This window comes from Pelodiscus sinensis, chromosome 4, assembly GCF_052426305.1.
Source record: "Pelodiscus sinensis isolate ZL-2025 chromosome 4, ASM5242630v1, whole genome shotgun sequence".
Lineage (NCBI taxonomy): Eukaryota > Metazoa > Chordata > Testudines > Trionychidae > Pelodiscus > Pelodiscus sinensis.
The window spans coordinates 95487375-95499854 of NC_143055.1; the positions used below are offsets into that span (position 1 = coordinate 95487375).

The 12480-nt window shown below is 42.4% G+C and overlaps 1 protein-coding gene across 7 annotated transcripts in view; it reads right to left on the reverse strand.

Moving 5' to 3' along the window:
* ABHD18 (abhydrolase domain containing 18) overlaps nt 1-12480 on the reverse strand; it is a 40773-nt gene that overhangs the window by 4605 nt on the left and 23688 nt on the right. For 6 of the 7 annotated variants that reach the window (XM_089778001.1, XM_089777998.1, XM_089777997.1 and 3 more), the window contains 3 exons: nt 11245-11383; nt 7931-8020; nt 2210-2311 (listed from right to left, as the gene is read on the reverse strand). In XM_089778001.1, the coding sequence (XP_089634127.1) occupies nt 2210-2311; nt 7931-8020; nt 11245-11383 (331 nt within the window). Of the gene's footprint in view, nt 1-2209; nt 2312-7930; nt 8021-11244; nt 11384-11832; nt 11973-12480 lie in introns of those variants that run through there. The other variant, XM_025189014.3, reaches the window with a different exon arrangement.

Consider the following 12480-nt stretch of genomic DNA (forward strand, 5'->3'; position numbering starts at 1 on the left):
AGAAAGACAGGCCTTTTATTAAGGGGTTTTCACATATTTTGATCAACTTTGTAAAAAAGAATGAATGCGATCCACATGACACAGAGTAAGGGCTCTGGCATGAGCCAGGCACAGTGCTAGGTGCATAAGCAATGTCCAAACTCTTATATACAGTTTGAGTCAATGATCTAAATCCTGACCCACATCACCTAGTTTCTGGCCTGTCCCAAGCACACAATCACGTAGCAATAAGTACATAATTATGGTGGCGGTTCTTATGATGCAGATATACGTCTATTAGGAAATGGAACTAAAACAGAGTATCACATGTCAGATGCACATTACTTCTGAATATTACTTAACTAATCTAGAATCAAACAAGTAATTTGGAAAAAAAGAGTATCTTTATTTTGTTGGGACTCAAGGGTTTGTAGGATTCTTATCACAAGTGGTATTAACTATCTTTTGAAGAGTAAAGCAAGGACATATACGGAAACATTTTACATGGGGAAATTACCTGAAATAATGTAAATTGCTATGTAACTTTAATTTTTTCTTTTTTTCTTTTAAACTTTCCTTATTTTTTGAGCATATTACAATATTGCAGATATTACTAGAGCAGAGCCATATCTGATTTACAATTCTGCTTCCATATATGCATTAACCCTGTATAAATGCATTGCACTTCAGTTTCTGGGCAAAGAGCTCAAGAAGCCAGCTTTTCAAAAATGCTCTTCTTACAAAATAGCATTGAATTTGCTAGGGAGAAAAGAATTTGTACTAATAGCTCAAAGACTACAAGAAAGTCAGGTACCATAACTGTTGAGGTTGGGGAAAGATCAGACATCCACATTTACTTTGGGAAAAGGCTATAGTCAGAGCTTGAAAAAAAAAAAAAAAAAAAAAAAAACCATTTGCCTGTGGATAACTAGGAAGATATCCTCATATCTGAGTTCCATGTACACTGATTGGTTGTTTGCTGACAAACTGTTTTGAGTTCCTCTATTCTTGTCAATACCTTAATACTACTGAGATGTTTGTCAGAAGAACAAGTCAATGTCAAAGCAAGGCACCAAAGTAGTTGTGTCTCAGTTCTGATACAAGTGGAAAACACTAAAGCATGGAAGCAAAGGTCTAAAACTAAGGGTCCTCCCTATACCAGATATGGTTACAAGACAAAGTTGCAACAAGCAAAGGGTACTCAATTTCTTGTTGGGCAACCAGTCAAGAACTGAAGCGATTGCACCCAAATGGTCTCCTACGCACAAGCTCCATTATTGATAACGGGTCAAGAAAAAACGAAAACATTCAGAGTACAGCATTTATATTGGTGAAGGATGAGAGGCAACTGTAAATATTTCTGGCTTATATTTTTACCCCACTGCTATTGTCATCAGGATAGAAAACCTGCAGAACTAAAGGAATTCTACCAATCCTACTCTTAAGAACCAGAATTGAGTGACCTGGTTATCTTTAGAGAATCAGATTATGTTACTAACAGAATTAAAAGAATTCAGTATAGCATTACAAAACTGAAACTGCAGTTTAAAAAGCATTAATCCATAATAGCATTCATATAGGACAATTTTTACTCCACTATACCTTTGTACATCTTTCTTCTTAGGGTTAGTGGCAATTATTTCATAATGAATTGTGTATTCAAATCTAGTCATGTCTTTTTATTGCTCAAGTAGGTATCAATATTTCAAAGGAATAAGCAAGATCATAGATTCAACAATACGTCACTTCTTTATTTAGCATTTCACAACATGGTACCAAACTACATGGCTTGTTTTCTGGAATTTGGTTTTCAATGCTGTAATTTCCCACCCCTACAAAAACTAACATTTCAAAGAATATTCTGAGAGTTCTTAATGTTTTTAACCTTTTAGCACCCTCTTGTTTTTTAATAAGAAGGCACAGTAGTTAAATATGTGCTTTATGTACCTTCATTTTGAGCACTACAGGAAACTGGTGTCTGTCCTACTTGGTCATGAACAGTAATCTGAACAGAGTTCAACACTTATAAAAACGTATATGACATGACAGGAAGAGGTATTAATCTTTGCTTATTTAAAGGTTACTTCTGCATCAAACATTTGTTAAACTAAATAAATTTAATGTGTTGTATAATGAATGTTTCCTGAAAGTTCATATCAGGTATTTTAATGGATTTTGTATGCAAAGTACATTTTACCAAAAGCTAGTAGGGAAAACAAACTGTACTTACTCCACAATATTCAAGCATTTGAATGATTTCTTCTTCATAGACAGTTTGTGTATAGTACTGTTTCTCTAGCTCTCTCCAGTTCACAGCTTTACTCAACACACCCTGAAACAACAGAGCTAATAAGAATTCCCAGAAAAAAAAATTCTAGATACTGCATTCTGAAGTGACTGCTGAAGTCCAAGGCAATAGAACTAAGGAAAGATACAGAAAACAGCTAAATCTGTGTATCAAGTGTGGCCAACCCGTGGCTCATGAGACACATGCGGCTCTCCTTCCTCCCCCAGTCAATGCAGCTTGCGAAGCCACCCCCGAGGCTTGCAAAGCCGCCCCCGTACCTCCTGAACACGGCCCATGCCTTCCAGCTCCTCTGTGCTCACCAGGGCAAGGGAGCTGTCCGGATCAAAATGGTGGATCTAATGACCACAGGAGCCTGCTGAGGCCAAAAAGCCTTCTTAAAGGGCCAGTTCCTTTTTTTGTGCTCTACAGCTTTTTGGGCCTCCTTTTGGGGTGGGGTGGGGGGTGGGGGGAGAGAAGGAGAGCACTCTACAACTTTTTGCCCTGGCTCTTCATGCTGGATCCAACTAGATCTTAGCTCTTCATCCAGAACGGGTTAGCCACCCCTGCTGTATATGTTAAACATAATATTTCCAAACTCTATTCAAGGCCAGTATTAGAAGCTAAAACAAATCCCATTAAACAAGAATATCCATTGCCATATTTCTGAAAGCTTTATTACATTTTTCATTAAAAAAATGCCCACAATCTCCATCCCTCACATGTTTGTTCATTGGACCTTTCTACAATAAGAGAACGTATAAAGTAGTATTAAAGTCCTCGCCATACAATGCTTACACTCAAAAGCAGCATGGGTGTAATACAGAACTGAGTTGTCAATGCATACACCACCAGGAAAAATCATATTTATGTAACAGCAACTGTGATTCTTTGAGAAGTGTAATCCATATGTATATGATAATGAAGCTCCTAATTAGACACAGTGGATCCTGCACTTCTGAGTAGCAGTAGACTGAGTATTATCAATCCCCATTTGGGAGAAATGCAACACCCAGTCTAATGGCTTGCCTTAGTAACTCACTATAGCTCTCAGTCCATCCCCTTTATTTTAGGGGCAAGCATAGTCTGATTTATCCACTCTGGCTACATCTACACTGCTGGCATCTTGCGCAAAAAATTATTGAGCAAGAGCATGTCCACACTGCATGGACACTCTTGCACAAGAAAGCTCTGATGGCCATTCACAGAATGGTCATCACAGCACCTGTGCTTTCTCCCATAGGGGTTTTTTGAGTAAGAAACCCCTCTGGAGCATCCACACTTGCCTTTTTGCAAAATAGCTATAGTGCAAAAGGGAGTTATACCTCATAGGAGGTTTACCAGCACTGGCAAAAGCCCTCTGTTCTGCCATTTTACTGCTGATTTTCTTGCACAAAAGCAGATTTGAGATGTGGAGGCTCCAAAGGTTTTTACGCAAAAACAGCCATTTTTTTTTAGGGAAAAGAAAAAAAAAAATCTCTTCACCTCTAGTAGTCTCTCCGGACATGGGGGTAAGACTAGATTTCTTAATTTAGTCTCTTCCCCTCTAGCAGGGATTACCTCCCTTGGGCTTCTAGGGTTTCCCAGGCAAGGCTCTCCCTGCCCCTTGCCTCTACCTGCTGGGTTCCCTCTTGGTACCTGACAAGCATCTCTACAGTTCCTGCAGAAAGTCATCCTCCCCCCACTCCTGCAGTGCCACTAACCTGACAAAAAGGGAGGTATTTAACCAGTTCGAGCCAATCCTTGATTGATTCCAGGTGTCCCAGTCAAAACGAACTAGCCATCTCAACCAGTTCATGATTGCCTGCAGGTGTCTTAATTAGCCTGCAGGGTAAACCTTGTTTGATTTCCAAGGAAACAGGGAACTGTGTAAACCTGGGGTTAATATTACCTGTTTTCTGCTACTTTCTTGCAGCCATTTTGCCAGACCCCATCAAAATATGTATTCAATTGTTGGTGCACATGTGCCCCCCCATGCATACAAGTTCTGATAATTTTTGCCAGCAAAATCTGTTCTGACTGTGTTTGACCCCTCAATTCCCTTGTACTTCCTACCTAAAGACGTAAATGATAGTGTCCTCAACCACCTCTCAATTCCTTCACCACCACAGAATCCAGCCATTTCAGGACTCCTTAATTGCGTGCGTGTGTGGGGGATGGGGGAGAAGAACAGGCCACAGCTGTAGGAGAATTCAGAACTGCTCTTAGAAATTCTATCTTTTAAATAGGAACTGATCTCTCTTCATTTACTTGAGTCCTATACAAGTAAAAAGTTTTAGAATCTGCAGCAGAGCTGACTGAAAAACATTTTTTAGTTCTGTGAAGATCTGAGTTTTCAGAAATATTTTTATCCCAAAATGGAATGAAATGCCAAAATGTACAACTTATCAGAAACTGAACTCCTATAATACTGTGTTTCAGAAGCAATAAAAGGTGGTATTTCCAAAACAAGAAGTATGGTCCCCTTGATCCCCTTGACTAGCAGGTAGCGCAGGTCTTAAAGCTTGAAGATTTGTGTTCAGTCTTAAGAACTAGACCTAGTACTGGGAAGTGTCAAGAGATAAAGAAAACTTCCTCTTCTGAAAAGAAACACTAAAAACTAAACCTAATCCCAATGACTAACTGCTAAATTCTTCTCTATTTACAAATCAGTGGAGAGACCACATGAAGGAAGTTTGGACTGTGCAAGTTCCAACTAATGGCCATAGACAGCAACAAGGAACCGAGGAACAGTTCAGGCCACAACACTCTTTATATACTCAGGTGGAAGGAGATTTGGGGGTAGACATGGTCCCTTGGATACCGAATGCCCATTTGCGTGACTGAAAATATATAACTTAATATTAATAATTGACATGCTGATTAATAGCATAAATGAAACATTGTACTCACAGACTTTATTTAATGGGACTTCTGTTGCTGCTGAGAGTACAGGAGTCAGAGTTGAAGTGTGCAAGGGGCATAGGACACAGAGCTAGGATGTGTGGGAGGGAGGTGCAAGAGGCAAGGCACAGTGCTGCAGGTGGGAAGTAAAGTATTTTGGGGGTCCTGGGACCAGATTACCTTACCTGGCCAGGGCTGGGCTGCTGCACCTGGGGAGCAGCAGCTGAACAAGGGTCCAGGCCAGGATCCCCACACCTGGATCATGGTCTCCCCTCCTACCCATGCCACAGCAGGAGGGGAGCTGCAATCAGCCCTTCTTAAGGCCAGAAGGGGACCTAACCATGGGGCCTGTCCCAGGATCGGGGCTGGAGACAAGACGTTGCAGCCAGATGGGGGCTGGACTCCAATTGGGGCTTAGTTGGCCAGGTTGCCGTGACCAGAGCCCAAGCTAGATTGCTGCAGCTGAGCTGTTACAGCAGTTGCGGGGATGTCATGGCTGGGCCATAGGGTCTGCCCCGGAAACACAGCAACTAGTGACAGACTGTGGCAGCCAGATGAGGGCTGGAGCCAGGCCGCCATGGCCAGATGGAACCATCTACTGCCTCCAGCCCCTCATTATCCAGGCAAGGAACACTCACACGTCTCCTACAGCCCGCCCTCTGCCGGACTTTTAAATGAGCAGAGTTCCCCAGCTGGCCCATTTTACACGTTTTTAACATTTTGAATTAATTTTCCATTTTAATTTAAAAAGTTGTGTGTATTTTCGGAATGACAAAAGACCAGTGGTTCTGAGACTTTTTGGCCCATTGTCCACCCGGTTCAATGAAAACCTTTCCATGGACCACCAGCTCCTAATACATAATGAATGGCAAGTTTCTAATTATGCCCAAGCCAGTGCTGCAGCTAAGAGAACCATTTAATTTAACCAGTAAGAAAGGAAATATTAATCTAAATGATTAAACAGATTAAGCATTTTAACTCTCTCATGTTAGTTTACCAAACTTCAAGTAAAATATTATGTTCAACACAAAAGGTTTCAACATTGTCTATTTATGAAACGGGTGGGAAACCTTTTTTGGGTCAGGGCTACTGACCCACAGAAAAGACAGTTGGGAACCACACAAGTGAGAAAACAAAACCTTCAAAAACCCCCAACCCTCACTGATGTGGCCCACAACGGAGAGACCTCACTCCCCTGGTGCTCCAGCCCCATAGGTGGAGGGAGGCAAGGAGGACTGAGGTTCAAAGGCCTCAGGCCAAACTAACTTCTGAGGTTCCAGGATTAGTGGATTTTGTGGGCCCCCAGGCTCTGGGCTGGGGCTAAAAAGGAGGGATTAAGGGTGCAGGACAGGGTTTCCAGTGAGTGGGATAGGGATGGGGGTGCAAAATCTGTATAGGAGGTGAGGTACAGGAGGAGGTGAAGGTGTGAGGTCTGGATGGGAAGTAGGGTGCAGGAGCAGGTGGGGAGTATGGAGTTTGACCAAAGGGGAGGGGGCAGGAGCAAGAGTGGGTGCAGAGTCCGGCCAGCAGAAGGGGTGCAAGAGCAGGATGCGGGGTCTGGGAGTGAGAGAAGAAGGGGCACTTGCTTGCTTTTGCGCCCCATGCTGCTCCCAGGCACCATGTCCCAGAACGGACGCCGGCTATTCCCACTGGCTGGATTCCAGCCAATGGAGCAGCGGGGAAAGCGTCCAGGCAGCATGCCCGTGCACTGCTGTTTCCCCAGCCAGGTGAGAGGGAGCAAAGAGGGAGCAGTAGTGCACGGAGCCACATCTGGCTCTGCTCCTTCCCTGATCGCACAGTGAGGATTGGGTCTCTCCCCTCCCCCCACCAAAGCCAGCGCTGACTCCAACTCTGCATGGTGGGGAGGAGGAGAGGGTTGGAATGCCAGTGTGTGCTCCCCATTGCAGGGGGAGGCTAAGCTTGAGCTGCGAGCCATATTTAGCTCCGTACCAAGCCATATTTAGTTTGAGCCATAGGTTGCCAACCACTGGTGTCGGAGGTACAGAATATATATGGACATGCACCCTTCCACATACGGTTTTCAGGAGTGGATACTTCATAAAGATAAATTAGAATATGAATCTAGGGATAATGGGCAGCACACAAGAAAGTTTAAATCAAAAAGGTTAATTTAAAGAAACAAAGGAAGTGATAAGACAACATGTTTAGACACTTTAACACGTAAGAAAGATTGTAGGATAAGCAGGTAAAGTTTATGGAGTGCTGTGAAAGTAAGGAACTTCTTAATTTATATAGAAAAAGGGAAGAAGAGGTGAATGAAGACATGTTCAGACTGGTTCACAGTTCGAGAACCTTTTTAAAAAGACATCAAATAAGACTTAGTCAGAAACGTAGTTACCAAGAAGTGAAATAATTAAAGAATCTCAACCCTTTCCTCGTGAAATTTCAGATTCTCAGCAAACCTGTTGCTTTTGATAAGTCATATTCTAACCTGTTGTATATTACTAGGATAAACACTGACATAAAATTAACGTTATATAGAGAATTAGAAATATTTTCTGCAAAACATTTAAATTTCTATACCGTTTATAACCATTATTTCTTGCATGAGACAAAAGGCAGCTTTTGTAACTAGGTTCTATCCAGAAGCATACATTAGGGGGAGATTTTTGAAAGCTCAGAGGACAATTGGGCATCCAACCAATGCTCATTTGTACCTTTAAAAATCTCTACCTTAATGTTAATTTGCCCTACTCGAACCTTTGAGATTTCATATTTGTTCATATTCCAGAATATTAACAAAACTAAAAATAATTTAGTTACCGTAGTAAAAACACCAGACGCTGTAGACCATGAAAGACATGGAACCAATGGCAATGGTTTAGGCCAGTTTGTCACTGCTAATGAAGCCATCTGTTAAATTTAAAAAAATGGTTATCAGATGAGCTACTGCATATTTTAATAAAAGCAGTCAACAACATTCCTCTTTAGCCATTTTTGGAATTTTCAACTTTCAAGTATTTCTTCACACAGTAACTGCTTGGACAAGCGTGCATCCTCGACAGAGACAGAGGAGAGCAGAGAGGCAGGAGGGGGAGAAGAGAAAGAGAGAGACAGAGCGGAGAGAGAGAGAGAGAGAGAGAGAAAGAGGCAGAAGAAGAAGAGAAAGCGAGAGTGAGAGGCAGGAGGGGGAGGAGAGCTGAGAGAGGGAGAGGGAGAGGGAGTGGGAGATGGAGCTAGAGACCAGAGGCTCAGGAGAGAAGACCAACATGGAGGAGAGACCTGAAAATCCCATCTTATGATGGGCTAATTGACTAGTCTCTTAATAGTGAGCAAAATAAGAAAGGAGAGAACATGGAGTTAAAAGAATCAAAGTCTCTGAAAAAGGAAGAGGAAGTTTCTAACTCAGTGGTTCTCCAACTATGGTCTGCAGAAGACCAATCAGCTGTAAAACCACTGACTACAACCTTTTGAATATCAAGTTATAAGAACTACAATAAACTTTCAAACAAGGCTAGAAGATTTAATTTGAATGCTTAGATCTAAAACAAAATTCACTTTCCCATTCACGAACTGATTCCTCCAATCCCTACTGTAGCACCATTCTCCTCCCCTGACCTGGCTAAAAAAAGTGACAGAATGGGAAGAGGCAGCATAAAATGAAAACAAAGGTCTCATCTATACGGTGGGCAACAAGTATCTTAAATAATATATATGTAACTACAGAAAGGCATATGTATGCACGCGCGCACACACACACACGAATGGGGGAAAGATCATCAATTTATCTAATCAACACTTTCTTTTAAAATGGTGAAGTCATTAATTTTCTTCATGAGAATTTTATATAAAGTTACTCTTCAAAATACTAAGGAGTCTATTAAACATTATATTCGCTAACTCTGTGGACCACTACAGTGTGTCAAAATTTAAATAGCTACATTAAATGGAATAGCAATAAAAGTTACTGAGAATTATACTACTAGATTAACCTGCAACAACGTTAACATTCAGAGTACAGTCAACTTCCGATAATCTGGCACCTTTAGGACCTAGGGGGTGCCGGATTATCAGCTAGCCCCCCCTTCTGATAATCCGGCATACGAGGGGTCTGGCCCCAGACCCCTCAGAGCCCCCCCCCCTTTCCGATAGTCCACCTCTGCCCCAGGCGTCCCTGATTCAGCCGCTGCTGGTCAGTTTCAGCAGAGGCTGAATTGGGGACACCTGCAGCAAAGCAGCTGGAGTGCTGCCGGGTTCGTCGGGTAGCGCCAACCCTTGGCGCGGCGAGACCAACCTGGCAGCACCCCAGCTGCTCTTGGGGATGCCTGGGGCAGAGTAGCTGGGGTGCTGCCGGGTTGGTCCGGCAGCGCCGCTCCTCGGCACTACTGGACCAACCGGCAGCACCCCAGCTGCTCTGCTCCAGGTGTCCCCAAGTCAGCCGCTGCTGAAACTGATCAGCGGCTAACTCCAGGAAGCCCGGGGCAGAGCAGCTGGGTTGCTGCGGGGTTGGTCCAGTAGCGCCGCACCTCGGCGCTGTGGGGACCAACCTGGAAGCCCCCCCAGCTGCTCTGTCCCAGGTGTACCCAAGTCAGCGGCTGAATCTGGGAAGCTGGGGGCAGAGCAGCTCTAATGGTCCGGCTGCCTGGAGCTCTTCCGGGTTCCTGATGGTGCCGGACCATCAGATGCCGGACCATGGGAATTTTACTGTAAATAAGAATTTTATGATACACACACAGTGGGGCAATATTTGCATATTCTCAATAAGTGTATGTCAAGCCTAATCATCAAGTTATGGGCTAAGTTCCCTGTAAGATGCGCTGTTATCCGACCTCTGCTCAGAAGTTCAAACCTCCTGCCAAGACAAGGAGCTCAGCTGACTGGTGAGAACTGGGATGTCCCCTTGCTAAGCAAGCAGCTAAACAGAGCTAGCTGCCTGCTTGAAAACTCAGCAGCTCCCAGAGCAGGTAAAAAGCAAACAAAGGAGACAATAAGTGGCTGGGGGGAGGGGAAAGAGGAAGAGAGAGCATGTGAGTGATTGGCTAAGGGCAGTTAGAGGGAAGGAGGGTTTGGAGAGTCCCATCTGCATGAGAAGAGAGAGGCCGTAACTCAATACTCTCAAGCCTCCTGCAAAGGAAGATAAGGGGCTGACTACATGGCATAAGTGGGGAAAAGTGGGGGTGGGTGGGGGCTAGCATTGGGGTAAGGTGGAGGCAGGGAGGAGTTTATTTGTGCTGTGGAGGTGCAAAAGGTGTGGATAATTTATTTGTGCTTTAGCTGAGAGTTAGGACAAGACAGACTGCTGATGCTTGCTAGTTTGACAAGCTGGATTTTATCTCAGCCTCCACCAGGGCTGGAGGGAGCAGATTGCACAGGGGTAGGTGGGTGCTGGCACCTGTGCAGTGAGGTAGAGGGAGGGGGAGTTTGTTGGGGTGTCCCTGACTCACTCGCTACAGTCCTCTGTCTGTCTGGGTTGGGGAGGAAGTGTGGAAGCAGGCTGAGTTGGTGACAAACACAACATGAAAGTTTCAAACCAGAACTTTTATCTGTTTTTACCAGAACTTTTATCTGTTTTTACAGCATGGATCCTAAACATTCCCCAGAGAAACTGCATAAACTTTAGTGAATGCCTCATTTACCTTTTCAGTGTCAGTAAATATTGTATTAGTCATGCTCTCCTTGCAAATAGTATTTCTAGTTGACTCAGATTTGTTTAGTGTCTTAAAGCTGAGCTATGTGTTGATAATGTGTGTTTTGGTGTTTTTATTAGCTTGAGTTGTTAGAAAGGATGATAATACATGTACTCAAAGGTAGTGTTAATTTTATTTATTTGATTTCATATTACATACTGTAAGCATTGCTCCTTGTTAACTATCCCTCATTTTAACATTTTCTTCTGCATACCCACACGCTACCTAAATACTAGTGGTATGCATAAGAAATTATAATCCGCCCAAAAGAAAATTCAGTCTGCTTAAGGATAGAAAAATTTAGAGGGAATACCAGTTATGGGGCTAATTATTCTAAAATCATCAGTATATGTACACTGGAAACTATTAGTTTTCTCTAATGTATATAATTGCAAGAAATCAAATTAAAAAATTAAAACAAAGTTGCCAACAATAAGTATAAAGGCTTACATGTCCTCCCATGGATATTCCAGTCATCCCTAGAGGTCCATAGCCCTCTCTCTCTAGCCAATGCAAAAGGGCTGCTGATTCTAAAACAAGAGCTCCTCCCATCACAAACAGGTCTGAGACATTTTTTAAACTTGATCTTCTTTCCTCCCCAGAAAAGAAAAAGAAAAAAAAATTATTATCCAATATCAGATGTAAACAATCTTCATTTCATCAGCCTACTTTTATCATTAAACACACTATCTGGTCACACTCCCCATTTCAACGGGAGGAGTGAGTCCAGAGTCTTTAGTAGTTTTATAGATTCAAGCCTCACAAGATATGACTGTTTCTTTTTATTACAATTTATTGTGATCCGAGCCTAAATGAGGACTAGAAGTAAGCAGCTATCTTCTAAATTACTAGCGAACAACCAGGGAATACCCTATCTTCAAACATTTGAGGTACCACAGGCATTGGAAACTCATGAGCACAGAACTTTCTGTGCTATAAATTAATAGTCCTCTTTCTTTTAAATAAAAACGAAGCTAAGGGATACAGTACTAGGCTTACAAGATGCCATTGGCAGAGACACCCCTTTTCCTTATTTACCTGCTTTACATCACTGAAAAATTGCACACAACATGTGAAGAGCAATCAGTAAGTCAGCTTTGGGAGCAACCATCAGTGCCACTCACTGTAAGACTGAAATTACACAGTAGAAACTTTTTCACTGCACTGAGAAATCCATGTAGTGTCTCCTACAATGCATTAACACACATTTAAAGAAAACAAAAAAGAAAAATTGAAAGGTATTCAGTTTGAACTCTCACAGTGACCATAAGTTTAATAGTTGTCTGTACATTGGGGTTTAATGGTGCAATTCCTCCAGTGCTGAACACTATTAAGTGAATGTAGTACGTCTTAAAGAACAACTACAGCATTGTTCTTGGACAAAACAAGTTTTATGTTTTCACCATTATGTCTCGGTTTTACAGACACCTCTTCTGCCAAAACATCATCATACTTGAGATATATTTTGAGGCAGGAGGACAGACTATTAGAACGGTACTGTAAGAAACAGAGAAGCAAGTATACCCAACGACTATTGTCGGCTAGGTTATTTATAGGCTATTTAATACTCCTATTGCTTAGTACTCTGTTATTAAAGATATTTCAGTTCTCTACTATGACTATAATCTTAATTCAATAATTTCTAAGTATAATCCTCTGAGTGCTACTACTTCTTTGAAGGCTTCT